The sequence below is a fragment of the Phycodurus eques genome, chromosome 15 (genome assembly GCF_024500275.1).
Source record: "Phycodurus eques isolate BA_2022a chromosome 15, UOR_Pequ_1.1, whole genome shotgun sequence".
Lineage (NCBI taxonomy): Eukaryota > Metazoa > Chordata > Actinopteri > Syngnathiformes > Syngnathidae > Phycodurus > Phycodurus eques.
In genome coordinates, this window is record NC_084539.1 from 13,928,666 (window position 1) to 13,949,375 (window position 20,710).

The 20,710-nt window shown below is 37.7% G+C and overlaps 1 protein-coding gene across 13 annotated transcripts in view; it reads left to right on the plus strand.

Moving 5' to 3' along the window:
• Positions 1-20,710, plus strand: part of LOC133414264 (protein unc-13 homolog B-like) — a 56,291-nt gene that overhangs the window by 1,269 nt on the left and 34,312 nt on the right. For 8 of the 13 annotated variants that reach the window (XM_061699541.1, XM_061699544.1, XM_061699542.1 and 5 more), the window contains exons 2-9: positions 7,045-7,074; positions 11,932-12,031; positions 13,871-13,988; positions 14,850-14,973; positions 16,468-16,541; positions 16,665-16,722; positions 17,104-17,133; positions 19,256-19,466. In XM_061699541.1, the coding sequence (XP_061555525.1) occupies positions 7,045-7,074; positions 11,932-12,031; positions 13,871-13,988; positions 14,850-14,973; positions 16,468-16,541; positions 16,665-16,722; positions 17,104-17,133; positions 19,256-19,466 (745 nt within the window). The remainder of the gene's footprint in view (positions 1-7,044; positions 7,075-11,931; positions 12,032-13,870; positions 13,989-14,849; positions 14,974-16,467; positions 16,542-16,664; positions 16,723-17,103; positions 17,134-19,255; positions 19,467-20,710) is intronic. The other 5 variants (XM_061699543.1, XM_061699552.1, XM_061699551.1 and 2 more) reach the window with 1 other exon arrangement.

Genomic DNA, 20,710 nt, shown 5'->3' on the forward strand with positions numbered 1-20,710 from the left:
GTCATAATATGGCAAGAATAGTCATACTTTTTGCAAGATGAAGTGGAGTAATAATATCAGAGGAGCAATTTGTTTTTGTTTGCGTTAGAGGCTGGCCGTATCTACAATTGTGTGGGTCTTTCCTCGAAACAGAGAGAAACATTTACGCAGTCACTTCAAAATCCAGATAGACCATGGTTTGTGAGAGATGTTTCAAAGTTGTGTCAAAAACTGTTGTACAAGGTTGGATTGAATTGGACTTGAAATTGCATTTCAAACTATCCCTTTAAAGTGGGGATATTGTAGGTCAAAAACCTGAATAATTTTAAAGTATGCAGGATGAAACTACAGTTGTAGCTCTGTTTGCCCTCTTCTGGTTGATGGCATTAGTTGAAATAGAGTTTCCTTCAAGGTGAACTACGTGAAGGTCGCCAACTTCACGCCGTTGACTAGTAATGATGTGACATTTGGCAGACCATCTAGGGTCAGCGTTTGTGCAACAAAATGAAATTTGATATTTGTGATCTTAAATTGGACCATTTTCTGTATTTGTGACATATTTTGAATATAAACAAAGGATAACATAACAGCAACCATACAATATGAAATTTATGACATTAGAGAATGTAAACAGCAACAACCAAGTGATATATTTTAATGGCGGTGATGCTATTAAAACATTAATTTAATCAATTAAAGTGTATAATTTATCTCTGAAAAGTTTCCAAGCTCCATTTTGAGCTGATAATATTCACAAGGCTCTAACTCCACAGTTTCAGTTGTCCATGTTCAATATTCTAAAGGAATTTTTTTTCAATTCGAGCACTTTATCCAGGCGTTAGCTGCTCTCTAGCCGTCTGCTACTTTAGGTCTGAAGTCAGGGGTACCTGGACTTGAAGGATAATTCTGTTTTCCTCCAGTGCAGGACAAACTGGTTGTGGTTTTCTTTGTCGATCCACCTTATAAATGTATTTTAGCAAGATTGCGTTTACATTGTATGGTCATTATCCATAAGCACAACACTTCCTTGGAGTCCAGATCGTTAAGATGTAAGAAAATGATTCAGATAAGTGTGAAAATGTTTTTCCCCGCAAGACTAGAAATAACACAACTGCATGTAGAGTGGTTTAGTGTGTCGAGCAGCAGTGTAGTGAAATTATGCGAGAACGAGGCAGTGAGACAGGGAGAGCGCTGAGAGATTGTGGGTGTAATCCCCTGACCATCTGTTGCTCTCTCTCATGCTCTCTGTCTCTCTTCATCTGATCATCGCCACCAGCACCAGCGGAAGTGCACTGCTGCCGGCAGCATTAGGGGAGTCTAGTGTCACTTCCTGTTCCAGTTATTCTGCAAATACAGCATAATCCTGGTGTTCATTTGACTTTTTTCCTATTGTGTTGAACAACCTGAAAAGGAAATGTTATTAATGTCATATGGACAAAGCAATTGGGACAGGCCTCTAAGTGAAAGAGTAACTCAATCGGGTGTGGGTTTGACCTCTCAGTTACTCCTAAATCTTAACTCTTCAGTCTACAAATCTCTGTTGGACAATTATGCTTCCAACATTGTGGGAAAAGTTTGGGAAGGTCCTTTTATCACGTTAGTCTCAGTTTGCACTCTGAAATGTTCTTACTCGTGAACTATGGACCTGTTTTGTAGAACACAAAACTATTGGTCGGTTGTATGAATGGTAACATGCAGAAACACTGGTTTATCGTACCGTATGCCATCTTGTGGAAGAGCATTTCATTGTTCTGCTTGTCACTATAGTGCTGTAAATCAATGACATAGAACAAATAGAGTACAATTGTTGTAATAAATAATTTTGGCACATCTGATCTGATTTCTCATAGCGCACGAATGCAGCGGCACAGTTGTTGGCTATAACTGGATTAGAATGTACACTATTTCGACTGATTATCACATACTGTGACTGTACATGGTAGTGACTCTGAATATTGTTATGATCTGGTTTTAGTTGGCATATTATAGTCCAAGTAAACAAGTCAAAACAATTTACAACTAATTAAAACAGGACTGCACTAGCTACTAACTTGATTTATGTTGGATTTAATTTATGATTATGATGATTATTTTTTTTTTTAATAAAATAAAGAGAGGAGGCGGCACTGTGACCAACTGGTTAGCACATCTGCCTCACAGTTGTGAGGAACGGGGTTAAAATCCCGGCCCGGCTATGTGGAGTTTGCATGTTCTCCCCGTGTCTGCGTGGGTTTTCTCCGGGTACTCCGGTTTCCTCCCACATCCCAAAAACATGCATGGTAGGTTGATTGAAGACTCTAAATTGCCCGTAAGTGTGAATGTGAATGCGAATGGTTGTTTGTTTATATGTGCCCTGCGATTGGCTGGCGACTAGTTCACGGTGTACCCCGCCTCTCGCCCGAAGATAGCTGGGATAGGCCCCAGCATGCCCGCGACCCTAGTGAGGATAAGCGGTACAGAAAATGGATGGATGGATGGATAGATAAAGAGAGGATGAAGCAAACCAAGAAAAGGGAAAATGGTTGCAATATCAATAAAGTGACCTGGCACATAGTGACCTCAATAGATTCACTGATGCCCTGCACACACCATGATAACCATCAGTTTCCACAATTAGTGCCCAATGGTTTATTGCCCTCAGGCGTCACTGGTTGAAATAATGTCATGCAAATGGCCACTGTCAAGCTCATGTATTCCTGTGACAGAAAGTAAAACTGAAAGTGTTGGGTGGAATGTTTCTCTTCACCACCATTCCACCGCTTTACTCAGGGGAATTTACTAATCAGGAAACTCTTTTGAGATTGACTTGACAGCTTTGCCGGTTTTTGGTCCTACCCCTTTTGACCAGTCGTCTTAGTTTTAAAATATAGCGTACATGTTTTAAAGAGTTTTATATGAAGAAGGATATCTATTTTTGTTGTTGTTGCTTACTTAAACAGACATAAAAATGGCACTTTCCAACCCATTCAATTAATAAATTGCAAGGTAAAAAAAAAAAAAAGCCAAATTGGTTATTTTTGGAACCTTTTACAATTGAGTCCCAAACAAATGAACCAAAAACCATATGGCTTTCGAGAAACAAGTTGTTAGTGTGCACTGACAGACCAGGAGATGTTACATTAAAATATATGTGCCGTTTGTGCCTCCATCATCCTTTTTCGTTCCCGTCTGCCATCTAAGGCTCCAGAGGTTTTAGTCGGTTTTATGCCTGAACACTGCCACAGCAATCACTATTAATCCCCTCTAAAGCACTTCACAATCCCACAAACATTGTTCTATATCTGCATTAACGGAGGAAAGATGGTCAGTCTAAAAATAAACCAAAGCAATCACTTAACCTTTTTCAAGGCTCATATTTTAACATTTTTGTTAAGTCTGTTTTTGCTTTTGTTTCTTTTGCTAATGCCCTTCTGAGCCACTCCCTGTTGTTTAATGTGCCATTGTTAGTTATCTGTTTGTTAACCAGCTGTCTGTTGTGTGACACAACTGTTCAGGTCTGTCCGGATAATAAAGAAGTTGGTGTTCTGGGTTATGTTGAAAGTGTATTTCCATTCTAATGGTGGGGAGGAACTTAACTCTGTTACATCTACTCAAGTGACATTTTGGATAAATTGTACTTGTCCGTGTAGTTTTAATGAAGCATACTTTTACTTGAGTATTTATGTTTAGAAGAAACAGTACTTTTACTCCATTACAATAATCTACATGCCGCTTGCTTCTTTCATTTATCAATAATTGAGTGGGTGATCTATTTTTAGACTTACATATTCAACTTCCACGTCGGGCGCCATTGTTCCAATCCACCGTGTTTACCACAGTGATGTTTGACTCAAATTCACCAATCAAAACGACAAAAGAAAGTCACATGTCCGCACACAAAGTCTTCTGTTGGGCTTCACGGACCAATCAATGTGAGTCGTGACAACAGCACGCGGCTCGTGTTTACATTGCACAAGATGAAAAACAACAGCTTTAACATGCAGCATAGTTTTGTCATTGCCCAAACTTGGACATTTCAGCCCACTTCGAGCTTGAGAAAACACCTTGCGGTATGTTGTTGAAGGTTTTGCTGTTGTTTTGGCTATGCATGTAAATTATTTATATTTGTTTTATTGTAAAATTGGTTCCTAAGTTTTCATTGTCATAGAAATACTGTTGCGAAAGCTGTGGAACAACAATTTGTCGTTAATCGGTAGCTATTGTCGCTAAGTATAGAACAGTGCGAATGCCAATGTGCAGAGAAAAGTGTCCTACTTGGTTAAAACGGAGCTTAAGCTAAATTTAAGGTGTAATTATTCGATTATTTTGGTCCCCTAAAACCCGGTTGATGAGGGAACAAAGTTGTTATTAGTTTTTGTCATGTAAAATAAATGTAACTTTTGTTGTGTTTCATGACATTTATAATATGCAGCTAAGTGTTGCAGTCAAACGGTTTTCACCCACTCGAGGGTACTAGCGGGCTTTTGTAAAACCCATGCTTTGTAACGTTGGCAAGGTTCAATGCTAATATCAGGTCTAAGATAATAGCAATATGTCTGTTTTATTTCATTGGATGATTCATATAAAAGGTAAAAGGCAATGTTAAAAGGGTTAATAAATGTATGAAAAAAATACATTACATGTTTAAAGAATAAAATTCTATGGTAATAGTAATTCATATAAGGTCTAACATATGTATAAGGTAAAACATATTAAGAGTTTCTGATTGTATTTGTTAATTCTTGTCGCTCTTACGGTGTGTTCACATGCAAGGCTATTCAATAAAGATTGTGAACCATCAGTTGGAGAGTCCATCTTTTCAACCAGGGATGCTGCAGTGCATATGGCAACATTAGCCCTATTTTATGGTAACAAGTAAAATCTTCTGGGGTACGCTCTGTTCTCTCTCTCTCTCACACTATCAAGAAGTCTCTTCATTCAGTCAGTCTCGTAGATAAACCAAATATTATTTCTGTAAGGCCCTATGCATGTATTATTGTTTTTTTTTTTCCCACTTAAAAATTTAAATGGTGCCGTGTGTGTGGACTCCCATTGAACATGAATTTGAACGTGATCTGTTACTGCTGAACACAACCTCATGCCAGTTATAAGAGGGAGTGGATCCATGTGCAAGCGGATTTATTTTTAGATATTTTATTTAAATTGTATTTAACCAGGTAAAAGACCAGTTAAAACAGAACATCTCTTTTGCAAGAGATGCCTAGCCAAGAAGGAAGCAAGTTCAACATCAAATCCAAGTAAATCACATTCAAGTTTATTTCAGTTGTTTATTTTCACCTCCCCTCTCAAAATGATACAAAAATAAATCAGTTGAGTGGTACAAATTCTAGATCACATTAATGGTCGAACAAATTTTAAAATTATTGATCTTGGTCAAAATTATTTTACAACACAAAAACCTGACATTTGAACAGGGGTGTGTATACTTTTTACGTTGGTATCAGGAAATGATGAGTACTTCAATAACACAACCTCTGTGATGTAATGGCAGAAATGAGTACATTTCATCATGAGTACATATTCATTTGTAACGTTTATGTTATATCTTTATTAAACTCACTATGTGATTCAGGAGGACATGTACTTATAACATTCTATTTTTTTTGATGAAAGCTCCCTGCTAAACAAACAGCTCAGTTCTGTTTTTATAAAACTGTCCGAGCCAAGTTTGTGTGTGTGTGTGTGTGTGTGTGTGTCTACGTGCTTATTGTTATGTGTAATAGTGTCATGAGGCACGGCTCCTTCGTTTGCATATTAATGACATTGTAAGGCTTTAATGACAATTGCTCCTGACGTTACAGTAGTCATGTCTAAATATCGGCCCTGTTACAACGAAATTACCACAAACGTACGGTAGTTAAAGGGATACTTTACTTTCCATTGCAGCAGTGAAAAGTTCATATTTTTGTTGTAAAGAATTTTAAAATGTATGGTGAATTTTCATGCACATTAAGTAACTTAAAAAAAAAAAAAAAAAGTACTAGGGGCTGCTATATTTATTGAACATATGACCAGATGACCCATATGGTGACATCACATGTGGCCGATTAAGAAAGCTTGATAATGACTTCGCAAATGCTTCTGCCATCGTTCCTGAAAGGATTAGGCCTCATAGTTTCAAACCAACACGACCAAATAGGCCTACAGAGAGATATCCTCCTTCGGATGAGGACGATGCAGTGCCGCATGCCCATGTTTTCGGGCACGAAATAAGTTGAAATCAAGTCCGCTGCGACAAAGATAGTTCATACTATGTCCTCGCAGCGCTTTGGCAGCATGTTACAGTAATGCATAGTATGAACAATCGTTGCAGCTTGCTTGACTTCTCTCTTTTTGACTGGAATTGCAAAATTAAACAAATTAATAAATTTGGCCTGTGCAGTGTAATTGTGAATGTGGCCTTCCCATGCCTACCTTCATCTTCATTTTGGTCTCTCATCTCTTAGGACTTGGATTTCTGATTGTCAACAATCAGCAGGAATGAGTCGCAGGGGATTAATATTTAATTACCAAACCGCCAAGATGAAGCACTCGTCTTGTCACTTTCGTGATTAGCGTCCAATATGAACGCGCCCGTTTTATCGAAAATTTGCAGTAAAAGTGCAATAAATCAACATAGAGGTGTATTTCTCAGCTTTTAAGCGCTTTTCCAAGCTAAACTAATTACTAATCAAACCATGCATGTTAATTTGGCCAGTGTCCCTTTAAAATCTATGGAACAAAAAGTTACTCTGGCCCTTTGTTTTGCATGCACACAGCAGACCAAACCCATTCGAAACCAGTAATGTCTTTTAAAGCAATGAATAGGCAAGGAACTTTATTTTGGGAAGAATCTGTTGTTAACACACCAAGTTCTTTCAAAAGTTTGTATTTGCCAGTTAAAATTTCTGCATTGTGAAAGGGGCTTATGTTTCTGATTTTTGTAGTCCTTACCTGTGTTTAACAAGAATTTGTTTGATTTGAGCTGTGATTCTGACTCATGTTTAAATGACATGATAAACAATAAACAGAGCTTTACAATATACAGGGCCATAACTAAAAGTCTTATGTATTTTTTATTTGCAGTGAAAAAAGCCAAGCTCCAGGGACCTTCAGGTGAGTATTTTCACAAATTTTCCTTTTCTGCATGGTTACACATTTTCACTCTTTGCCTTAGTTTAGTTTAGGCCAGGTAGGGTAACGTCATCCTAGGTGGATTAATGCTTGCTGAGAAGCTTGTATCACACTAACTGTAATAGAGACTTGTAATAAGCACGCAAAGCTTTTTTAAAATTTGGAGCCGTGTTGGCTGGTTTTTAGATCTATTAGCAGGATATGGCACTTACTGTGATTAAGGCCATTTCGATTTTTTTTTTTGTTTTTTTAAATATTTGGAAGCGCAATGCTCAAAAGTTAAGGGAAAGACCGTCCCTTCTAATTCAAATGTCCTTCAGTATTCAGAACATATTCTATACTTTTTTTTTTTTCTTTACAATTTACTTCGGGACCTGTAGATGGTTTTCAAAGATGTAGCTTTGTTAGTAGTCAAGATTTTATTTTGTATGATATTACCTTGCGTGGTGGGACGGTGACGCCTGGTTAGAGCGTCTGCCTCACAGTTCTGAGGACCGGGGTTCAGTCCCCGGCCCCGCCTGTGTGGAGTTTGCATGTTCTCCCCGTGCCTGCATGGGTTTTCTCCGGGCACTCCGGTTTCCTCCCACATCCCAAAAACATGCATGGTAGGTTAATTGACAACTCTAAATTGCCCGTAGGTGTGAAAGTGAGTGCAAATGGTTGTTTGTTTGTATGTGCCCTGCAATTGGCTGGCAACCAGTTCAGGGTATACCCCGCCTCCTGCCCGATGATAGCTGGGACAGGCTGCAGCACGCCCGCGACCCTAGTGACGAGAAGCGGCTCAGAAAATGGATGGATGGATGGATGGATAGATGGATAACCTTGCGTCCTAGGATGCCAGCATGTGCAGCTGACTTAAGATCGCTGGCTGCTCAGTCCAAATCTCTGTGCTCTCCTCCTATGCCAATCCCTTGTTTAACCTCACACCTATTTTTTAAAGCCTTGTGACGTGTCTTACCAGAGCAGCTAACAGCGGTGATAGTCACAGCAACTTCAGAATTTTCCTCTCGCTCTCGGTCACAAACTGACCTCTGCCTTTGTTAAGAAAGACCGGTGTCTCTTGCTGTCGGCCCACACAATGTGTAACACCTGCCCCAAAGCAAACATCATGGATAATTCACCTAATCCTGTTGTCTCTCATAGACAAATGCAAACATACCGTGGATATAAAAAGTCTACATATCCCTGTTCAAATGCCAGGTTTTTGTAATATTAAAAAATAAGTCATGAAAAATGTTTTCCACTATTAATGTAAACTACTGTATAACCTTTTTTTATATCACAGAAACCTGGACTTTGAACATGGTGTTTAGACTTTTTATATACTTATGTTCTCGGCCTGCTTTGTATCTGTAAGTGACTTTGTTGCCAGAAGCAATATTTTAAATTCTATATATTTTTAAATGCTAGCGGTTTCATTATATGGTTATAGATGTGTGCTTTCTGTTTTTTTTATTGTCCAAATAAATTGGTATTAACTGTACAGTTCGCATGTCCTCAGCCCACTGAGGTTTTCTAAGGAAGCATAATGGGCATCAAACAGAGCATGTTGTGACAAATAATTTAAAAACCGACCTTGAGAAAGGAAATAATTTTTTTTGTTTGTCCAGCAAACATTCAGCAATGTCTGAATTTGTCATTAGTCGTGTCTTTCTTATTATTTCTGCTTAAGTACAGAACAATTTTGACCTTTTCCCCTCTCCATGTCACTGACAAGCCCTGTAAACATGAACTGTATTTGCATTGTACTTTCACCACACCTTCAGTGAGGCCTCATTGGAACATTAGGTTTCTGGGGAATGTGTCCAACTTAAAGTAACCTTGGATATGCTACTGCCTGGCTTTCCACTGACTAACTGAGGAAACTGGAGCTTGATAAGACGTGTGTGTCTGGGTTTGTATATGTTTTCAACACAGAACCAGACTGGAGAATGATGAATTGGCCAGCAAAGGTTGAAAAGCAGTCCCAGATATTTCTTCCGTTCAATGCATTGTCAATAAAAGCTCCGAATTCAAAATGTCAGTCTTCCAGCTGCCTGAGTTTTCATGACTAATTTATAAAGAAAAATATTTTAAAAAAAGATGGTATTGCTCAATAATGGATGAAGAAGATGCATGATTTGATAAGTGGATGGTCTGTGGGGGTCCAAGTATCTCGCCCAACATCATGCCACCTTATATAATAATGCCACCAATGCTGTTCTGCACACTACAGTTCTAACATGGTGTGAATGCTGGGAGTGACGCCTATTTTATTTTTTAAATGTTTTATCTTAAAACAGTATAGCAATACCTGTACTTTATCTATTTTTCTTTTTTAAATATGTGTCTGTATGTCTGTCTTCCCACATTGCACATTCCAATAGTAGGATTGGAATGAAGGGATATCAGAATATGTTCTCAACCCCTTCCATTGCCAGTATCGAGTTATCAGTGAGCATGATAGCCTAAATCAACAGCCTCACTGATGTCACCTTTTGCTGTCATGTATTCTCCATCTTTGTCTCAATTACTTCAAAGATGCAATTAATCAAAATTAAATTAACCAAAATCACCACATTTTTTGAAAATGATCACCTACAGTCAATGTATTTATTAATATGCCCTTTCCCTATTATTAACAATGGTTTAATTATGTCAAGCATTTCATCTCATCTCTCACCTTTTGAGAAAAGTGCACTTTCTAGGTTAATATACGTAATTATCAATATAGTTCCCACCATGTCATGCTCTGGTCATTCGCTATTGTGCTAGGTCAATGCTACTTCCAATTGTGACAGCCAGCCTATAGTGGATAGCACCTGCCTCAAAAGCCATACAGCTCCTAAGTGCTACTTATCTAATCCATACATCCTCTTCCTTTATCTCATCTCTTCTATTCATGGTAGCCAGCCCAAGTGTGGCACAAATCCTAGGCTAATGATATAAATCTAATTAGAGAATGGTTTGAACATCCCCCTGGCTCCTTTGTAATAATGTATTTTCTTTGGCTTTTGTCCCCATGAGACACTGATTAGGTCTGTGCTCTGTCACTTTTGCCGTTGTAGACACAACAGCACTTTTAGATTCTGTCATTGGTATACTCAGTGCAATTTCTTTTGTTTCAGGCAGTAAAAAATGATTCCTTTTGTATGTCTTTGGAATTAATTCTGTTGACTTACTGGCTGCTGTGTTACAGGCAGGGTAAATGTTTCAAATGTGCTTCTGGGGTAACCTGAAAGTGTGACCAGGCTGCAACAGAGCAGCTGATGCCTTACTTATTTTTCCCATAGTTTGTGTGTGTGTGTTTGTGTGACTGTGTGAATGTGCGCACACGCACACCATGCATGGGTGTGTCCAAATATTTTCTAATATTCCATCAAGGTGGTTAGTTTTTCTTTTAGATTCTTTAAATGGAGGCTTGCTTTTCTCTACATACTGCTTTGTGAATAAAAGTAGCCTCTCCCTTAGTCACAACGGCCACGCTACACCCTGGTCGAAAGGAGTACAATTCTGTTTACATAAAACAGAATTGCCTCACCCCCCCGATCCCAAAAAATCTCTGGTATTTCAGTCAGTTTTACAAGTGGATGTGAAGTGTGCTATAATTACTTACCGAAAAATGGCAGGGCGTGTGTATGTGTGTATGGGGTGGGGTGGGGTTGGGGGCCTTGGTTGTTGCAGGTATCTGTGCTTTTGAAAATACATTTTAGAAGTTTTTCATGACATCTGAGCTGAGAGAAATTGATATTGATAAATAAATATACATACATAAATTGATGCTTATCTATTTTACTGCACAGCCATTTGTTAAGGATTAAAAAACACAAAAAAACATGTGTGATCACTTTGTTAACAAGACAAATGTGTGCACCATGTGTTTTTTATAAAAACATGGTTCAGACTAGAGAAAAGTACAAGACTAGTGTGAACACACCCTTAATCCCTGATCACAGCCCAGTGATGACACCTGGTGCAGACGTTTGTTACCCTTCGGTAATACTACCTGAGTGACCGCAATTGCTGGGTGTGCAAGATTTTGTGTGTGCATTTATTTGATTCCAGCCTCAGTTTCCAAAGAGTTTCAGCAATACTGATATACTGGAAAAAGCCCACCTGTCAGACAGAATTGAGGCTTCTGTCTGTTGATCACCCTGTTAAATACAAGCCCCCTATTCCAATGAAGTTGGGACATAGCATAAAATATAAATAAAAACAGAATACAATGATTTTGCAAATCCTCCTCAATTTACAAAGTATTGTGTGTGTGTGTGTGTGTGTGTGTGTGCACACACACACACACACACACGCAGTATATGGACTGGTGGAACGGTTTCACAAAATCCACTGTTTGGGTGCAGTTCGCATATTGACTCTGTCAGCTGTAGGAGCATAGATTGCAGGAAAATCGCCTATTCCAAGTTTGCTATTAAAAGAAAAGTGAACAGTGGAAATCAGAATTTACACACACACACAATAGGTCAAGCACCTAAATAATAGGACAGACACACATATTTCCTTCTTTTTTGTGGTTCTTTGTCTCCTTTTTAAAAAGAAAAGTGTTCTTAAGCCCTCCTGGTCTATTTGTTTTGGATTCATGACCTGAGTCTCTTTTGTATTATTCAACTATTTATTTTAATTTGTCAAAATAGAATTTACGTTATTTTAGTTCATATTTGCATTGTTTTTTTGTTTTAATGAAAATTATATTTTAGTTTGGAATATTACAGTATTATCACATGTGGCCTGACCGACTTCAATAAATGGACCTTTGTCTCATTGGGGGGGAAAAAAATCTTTGTGGCCTTTTAAGAATTATATTTGATTATATTTATTACTGTATTATTGTCCTTGTTTCAGACAAATTCAACACTTACGTGACTCTGAAGGTGCAGAATGTCAAAAGCACGACAATCACTGTGCGAGGGGATCAACCTTCCTGGGAACAAGATTTCATGTTGTAAGTAATTGAATTTGGAAGATATTGAACTGGCTATGTTTTATGCTGTACATCATTTACATTATTTCCTACCACCATACTTCTTGGTGTATCAGAAAAATTGTAAAGCTTTGCAGCGTTGTCTGGATTTTGAGTAAACTGTAACTGTGTTTCCTCCTTGTTATTCAACTTTTAATTTCCTCATCATACATTATGAAAGGTACCCATAGTGATCAGAGAGGTTGCAAGGCTGTTTGTCTTTTCTGAACACCCTCATTGCGTCAGTGTTTGTTGTTCCAGCCCTTCATCCCTCCACTGTCCATTAGATATCAACTTAGCATGAGTCAACCAAAATCCTTTTTTGTTTGTTCGAAAATTCCCTCCTATTTCAGTTACAGGAGTATGTCTTCATTGGAAGCCAACACTCATATAAAATCAAATACATTTCTTCCTTATTGTTGAGTCATGAACACTGACCTTAACCGAGGCAAGCAAGGCCTGCAGTTCTTTAGATGGTGTCCTGGGTTCCTTTGTGACCTCCTGGGCGAGTCGTGACTGTGCTCTTGGGCTAATTTTTGTAGGCTGACCACTACTGGGAAGGGCACTACTGTTCCGTGTTTTCTCCATTTGAGGATAATGGCTCTCATTGTGGTTCGGTGGAATTCTATGGCTTTAGAAATGACTTTGTAACAATTTCCATACTGATAGATGTCATTTAATTTATTGTTCATCTTTTCTTGAATTGCTTTGGATCATGTAATTTTGTTGTTCTCTTAACTGATTACGGTAAGTCAAACAAGTGCTATTTAAGTGCTTTCTTTATTGAAAAGGTGTGGTAATCAGGTTAGGGTTTAATCAGTGAAAATTAGTTTTTCACATGGGGCCAGGTAGCTCTGAACAGTATTTTTTTTCCTTCATAAATAAAATCGCCATTTAAATACAGCATTTTATGTTTTCTTATCTTTGTCTAATATACAAATTTGTTTGTTTGATTATTTTAAACATTAAAGTGGTGAAACTATGCAAAAAATATAATAATTTGAGAAGGGGACGAATACTTTTTCACAACACTGTGACTGTAACAATATTTGAATTATGGAATCACTGTAGTTGTTTGCAGTCACCTGGAACAGCACCACATCATACTAAGAGATATTTGTAGTATTTCAGTTTTCTGATTTATTATGATTTTAAAAGTAAGAAGTTTAAATAGATATTGTTGGATTGTGCATTTATACCCAATTTAAAGAGTTTTGTGGAAGGCAATAAACTACTGTCAATCCATCTTCACTGTATGCACCAGTATGATTAAGAAAATATAATGCATCTAGATAAAAATTATTGCTGATTGTATTTCATTCCTCACCAAATACGTATTGTAAAATATTTTTTTTTACAATATATAAATAATAACCTAATAGGCCCAAACCTGCCAGTTCAAATTAGTCTCCTTGCATGACTGATTTATTCTGCTATCTTGTCTGAACACATGATACAAAAAGCCTTTATCTCTGCACCTGGAAACCATGGATACTCTGCTCTCCCCATCTTTTTTGTCAATTAGCTCTTCACTTTGATTATCCTTTCTCTCATCTTCCTTTTGATTGGCCCAGCGATACAGTAGCTGTAATCTACCACAGATGAGAAAAGTATGCAAATGCTCTTATGTGGCTCCCTTTCAAAAATTAATGTCCAATTTCATTGCTGCTATCGGGCTGTATTTGATCCCTTTGAATGATGAGGTGATGTAAAAACAAGGCACGATTATATTAAACTAATACTCAGAAAGAACAGAAGCAACCTTTTGTTATCAGACAGTGATTCTTGTATCAAACGTTAAACTCCATATTTCTTCCATAGTGAGATCAACCGGTTGGATCTCGGGCTCATTGTTGAGGTGTGGAACAAAGGTCTCATCTGGGACACCATGGTGGGGACAAGCTGGATCCCTTTGAAGCGTATTCAACAATCAGAGGAGGTTAGAATGTGAATTGCCATTCATAACATGAGATTTATCATATTTTTGGATAAAAGTAGTTCACTCTGTACAGTAGATTGTGGTGTATTTTATTGTGCCTAATCTAATAATTATGCAATGTCTCCTCACGGGATGAATAAAGTTTCTATCTAGCTATCGATCTGTCTCTTTCTCTCTCTCTCTGTCTGTCTGTCTATCTATCTAGCCATCTAATGCAGTGTCAGATCTACAGCATATGATGGAATAAATTTGTCTTCAGTATGAACTGTGGTGGGGATTCCTATTTGTGTGAGATTTGTTCAGTTTGTTAAGTAGAGATATGGATGCTGGACAAAAGACAAGTTGAAATGGTTAATCTTACATATACAATATGTTATCCATTGCATAGTTGACATGTATGCAAAAAAAAGCCTGAAATTGCATATGCCCTTGTAAAATACAAATGCTTATCAATTATGCTATATGATATGCTGCTGCATATCAGAAAGTATTATTAATTTTTGCACGTTGCCCTACTGACTACCTCTAAAAAGTACTACTAGTTATACAGTATTAGATAACGTGCTACTGTGTATGAATAGGTTTTACAAAAGTCTTAAAGAATATTGCATGCTGCCCTTTTGCAAAACACTATGAAGAACTACTAGTTATAAATAAAATGTGTATACTGCATGTTGAAGAGAAATTGCAGATTTCCCTGTTGCACACTGCTCTGTTACATCATGCTTACATAAATGATTTCACATGGTCACAGATCTGGTTGGTCCTTATCAATGCTTTTAGACGCTTCTTAAATGTTATGAACCTGGGAGATTTTCTGACAGATTTTTCCTAAATGTCCTTCTCAATCCCAAATTGCAGGAGGGCCAAGGTGAATGGCTTCTCTTAGATGCAGAGATCATGATGAAAGCAGATGAGATATACGGCACCAAAAACCCGACCCCTCATCGACTCTTATTGGACACTCGCTTTGAGCTGCCTTTTGGTGAGTGAGTCAATTTGAAAATCATCTTTCTGTGGACTTTGGTTTTAATACCGGTTTTTAATCTTGATGTTTTTATTCACTCATTTTATTTTAGCCATCCTTTTAATGGCTCAGGTGCTTATTATCATTATGCTGTGTGCTTATTATTATAACATCCCAAAATAGTTTCACACTTCAGAAAGTATATATTGTAAAAAAGGTAGAACTATTCGTGTTAACCTGCAGCAAATCAACCATGACCCACAGAATCTTAGTGAATTGAAATGTCAGCAGCTGGTTTTGAAGCTGCCTGGGGCATGACTCACAGATTGAGGAGAACAACATGCAGCCTGGTGTCCTTTTTTCTAATGCAAGAATAAATTGTGTTAACCTCTTGTGTTTGTCTTTTTGGAATGGAACGTAACCATTTAAACATTGACGTCATATTTACTGAAGTTAACATAGTCAGTAAGTCCATGTCAACACAAACTGAGATGTTCTACTTGTTTTTGGGCTAAAAGGGTTTATATAGCATTACCTGTTGCTTTGGTGTGTGCTTCAAAGGTTGAGAATATGTTTTTATATGTACAGATATTTATTTCAAAATACTGGTGAGTGAGGATGTTTTTACTTAATCTCTACAACTAAATTCATACAGTGAGGTTTCCTCTCCATTGCTTGATTGTAGATCTTTTAATTTTGTCTGAGTGGCAAACTCTGCTTGTTGGTCTTGTCTGGTGACTATTTTTCCCTAGAGGAGCACGTTTAAGGTTGCAAAAGGCCATGATGGTTGTGTGTTATTAAAACTATCTGGCAGGGAATCTTGAATGCCTTGCTTTTGTGTGTGACTGTGGCTTTTTATTTCTGTGTGCTGAGTAAAGCCAAATCCTTTGAAAGGTTTATATGAGGACAGAGGATAATTGTTTCTTACTAGATGGGATCACTGTCAATATTTTCCTCTGAGATAGTTTAACATGTTTGGAAGGAGACCCAGGAGTCCATCTATCGGTCTGACTGCTCTGATCACTTTATCCTCCAGGTATGCCGCAGAAGACGAAATGATGGCTGTGCAGTTTGGTTACTTCTTAAGGCTTATAAATGTAACTAGGAAAATACTATGCAGCTTAAAGAGGAATGCTTTCTTTCATATTAGCTGCCTGTTGCTGGTATCTCAGAGATATTTATACAAATAACTGGTCAATTACATTCGGCTCACGTTCAGCTTTGTGTTCTTGATATTTGGCCATTAAACAAAACTGGTGTATGTCATGTTTATATTATGACAGTTTCTTCTCATAGGTTTCCATTTCATCCCCAAGACACTTACTAGTTTAATTTGAGCTTCCATTCATATCAGTAGTGCATTGTTTCACAAACTAACAGATTTTCATTTCCTGACATGTAAGCCACTCATGCAAAATTAAATCAGCATTGATGTATTATGATGGTGTCCTGCTGAAATTAATATTTGGGTGGGATGACAGGTTTACATCGTTTTGTGTATTTTGACACTAGACATCCCAGAAAATGAGGCACTGTACTGGACAGACAAGCTGGAACGAATCAATTCTATGGAAATCCATGAGGAAGTAAGAACATTTTGAATAGGTTTGCATAGTTAAGAGTTAACAGTCCATTTTAAAGGTTGGCAAATAATTACACGCTGGCTGTCATCCTGGTGTGAATTATTTATTATATTTGTGTACTTTTAGTACCCTCTTCAGGACGCCGTTGACAGTCGTCCATTGCCCCCCACAGCTTCCCAGTGCTGTGAGTAATTTCTACTTTTAGCCTCTAGATGGAGTCGTTTCTCTAATATTATTGCAACACAGGCGTTAACAAGTGTTTTGTTTTCCTCTTCCTTGTTTTCCCCTCCTTCTTTTTTTCGACCAATGGAGTTGATAACTTAAACCTTAACAAACCACATTTTTTTTGGTATTGCTAAAATCGATTTATTCATAATTGTCAACCTCATGTCAGTGTTAAAGCTTTGCTTACATGTCAGTTTGGTAGCAGAGGTCTTGATAGCCACTGATGGGTATTCACAGTTCTTCCATTAGTAATAAAAATACAGACACTACAATATTTAGTTTACAGTTACCCTACCTCCATGATTTCACTTCATAGTTTTCATATTTGCACTTTCACCAGGTAACTATTTCGGATGGGCTGACTCAATCAGTATGTAAATCCAACACTTAATTAAAATGATTCCCCTTGCCAATCCTCAGTGACCTATGCATGCCATAATTCCATATTCCCAAAGAACATGTTGTCCATATACAGTGGATATAACAAATGTATTATCTGCTCATGTCAAGGTTTGGTGATATAAAAAAATGAGACCAAGATATCCATCTATCAATCCATCCATTTTCTATAGCGTTAATCCTCATTTAAAAATAGAAACAAATCTGCCATTAATGTGACCTATAACCTGTGCAACTCAATTGAAGAAAAAAAAAATCTTTTTATGAGGGGAAATTAAAAAGAAACAACTGAGATAATGTGATTGCAAAAGTGTGCACACCTGCTTGTAACTGGGGATGTGGCTGTGTTCACAAGAAACCAATCACTTTCAAACTCATGTAAAATGGGAGTTAGCACATACCTGCCACCTTTTGAAAGTGCCAAGCGATTAACCCCAAATGAAGTTCAGATGTTCTAGTAAGCATTTCCCGACATTTTGTTGTGATTTCTATCAGTGTGTTAACACTGGCTGGTATTTGGAACTGTTCATTCCCGCTATCTTGACAAAGGCCCTAATTCCATCAGCCTCAAAGCGTGATGCTGCTACCAGCATTCTTATATGTAGGTATGGTATTCTTTTGGTGAACAGCAGTGTCATGTTTTATGCCAAACAGACCTTTTGTATTTATGGCCAAAAGGTTCAACCTTAGTTTCATAAGACCATAACTTATTTTCCCACATGTGTTTTAGAGATTTCAAGTGTGTTTTTGAAAAATGTAATTGGGGTTATATGTTTTTCTTTGTAAGATACGACTTCTGTCTTACCACCATACCAGGCCCTGGGCCAGTCATACGAAAAAGAAGGGAGACTGTTGTCACATATATTAAAAAACGTAGTAGTTGCCAGAAATTTCTGCAGCTCCTTCAGTTTTGGCCACTTGTCAGCCTCCCTCACCAGTTTTCTTCATCTTTTCAGCAATTTTGAAGGGACATCGATGTCAATGTTGCCATATTTTCGCCACTTGATGATGACTGTCTTCACTGTGTTTCATGATATATTCAATGCCTTGAAAATTCTTTTCTACCCTTCTGTTGGCTGGTAGTTTTGAATCGTGAGATCCACTTGATTCTGTGAAATGTCTCTGCGAACCATGGCATGGATTACAAAAATGTCAGAAAAAGCCCACTGGAACATCTGAACTTCATTAAGGGTTTTTCAGAAGCCCTTAAAATGGTGGCGGATATGTGCTGACTTCAATTTAACATGGGTTTCAATAATTCTGAACACAGCCACATGCCCACTCATAAGAGGGTGGGCACACTTGTGCAACCACATTATCTGTTATTTATTTTTTCTTCTCCTTGACAAGATTTCATTTTTTTTTTTTTAATTAAATTGTATAGGTTATCTGTATCATTAATGGGAGAAATTGTTTTGAGATGATTTATCTTGGTCGATTTTTTAATGTCACAATAACCTGGCATTTGAGCAAGAATGTGTAGACTTTTTATAGCCACTGTAGTTTGATTATTTTAAGTGTTCATATTTCCCCCTTTACACCTGCTTTTCCTCACTACTTCAACACCCTTAGAACCTGACCTTGTCATTTCATTTTTTTCACCTGCTTTGTGCTGATTAAACAGATTATTGTACTCATTTAATTATTGTTTTATGGAATTTTCATCTATCTATTTTATACCACTTATCCTGTTCAGGGTCGTGGTTGAGCTGGAGCCTTATGCAGCCTGACATTGGATGAGAGACGGGTTACACCCTGGACTGATCGCCAATCTATCGCACATCTAGGCAGACAACCCTTTACACTCACATTCACACCTGTGGGCAATTGAAAGTCATTGTGCTGCCTTGATAACTTCAGAAATAATGTCAGGAAAACTTGTCAAAACAACGGTCATAATAAAGGTTCCAGATTACATTGACTGCCGTCACTCCTTACACAGTTCCACTGATATGTACGTTTATCTCCTTCAAAGCTGTATTCTCAGTTTTTAGGTTAATTTATTTCTAACCTAAAGTACTGAATTGCTTGCCATTTTAAGATGAAATGTTGTACTGGTGTTTCAGGAAATAAGTTGTTTCCTTTTGTTGCAGCTTTGGATGACCAGGACAGTGCAGTAGATGACCGGGACAGCGACTACCGCAGTGAGACGAGTAATAGTTTACCACCACGTTACCATACAACAGCTCAGCCCAACTCCTCCGTGCACCAGTATCCCATTGGGCCTCGGCCACACCTCCACCGAGACTCATGCACTGACTCCCTCCACAGTTTTGAACTGGAATACAGAGACCAGAGAGTCAGGTACACTTGACTCATTCAACCATGTACTGTACACCTTCCTCGAACGTTTGTTAGAAGTCTAGTATAGTAATCTCTTTTTTATAGTGGGCTTAGGTTCCGAACCGCGCCCGCAGTAGGTAAAATCAATGAAGTAACGAGCATGCGGTGACATAATTCTGTTTTAAAAAAATTTTATCCTCTCATCAGGACAATCCATGCTTAATGTAAAGATTTTAATGTTGCTTAATGTCACAAAACTGTTACAATCAGTCGTCACCAAAATTTATGTTGACATATGTAATTATACCCCCTTCCCCATCTGAAAATATTAGAATGAAGCCGTAATACTTTTTTTTTCTTTTTAATGGACGTTAAGTGTCACCGCCCCCCCATCGGGAGCTCACGATACAAAAATGCTTAGTCGCTTAATGTCACAAAAATGTAACCCATCATCATAAAAATTTGTATTGACATCGCTAATTATGCCCCCTTCACCATCTGAAAATATCAGAAGGAAATCGCTAATATTTTGGAATTTATGGACGTTAAATGTTTTCCCTCTCAATATGCGCTCGCTACAGAGAACCCCCCAAAACAAAATGGGGGGGAAATGCGCATGCATGAGAAATTTGTGATTGTTGATTGAAATGTATTGCTTTGTTTTGTTTTTTTACAGTTTTTGGCTATGACGTGTTTTGTTTTTTTTGTTTTTTACCGCAAAAAATTGCATTCCCACAAGATGGCGAATTATGCGTGATATGAAAAAGAAAAACCATCTGCAGTGCACTGATTCCACAATAGGTGGACCGCAATATAGCGAACAAACACTGTAGTTATAGTCAGTTTCTATATACTGTATACAATGGACCTCCGCTATTCGCGGGGGACAGGGACGGGGCCGGACAACAAATAACAAAAATCAGCGGCTAATTGACGGCCATTATATTGGCCATTAAAATATAAAAACTTTAAAAAACATGTTTTTTAAACCCCCCAAATTATTGAATAAGCGAGGAAAATGTCATAGGATAATAATTTTCGAGGTTAGTTTTTGAGGTTAGTTATAATATTGTTTGTGTTATAATTAAGCGCTGTTATAACAATACTTTTATAACAATTCTTTAAGCTTGAATGCTACATCAATTGGTGTAATCTAATTCATCTCTACCTAAAGGTTTACTGATACAAATAGTTATCTTTTTGCATAAGGTACTGTCTACACTTTTTACATGAAATGTTTGTTCCATTTTCCAAACTGCTAAACA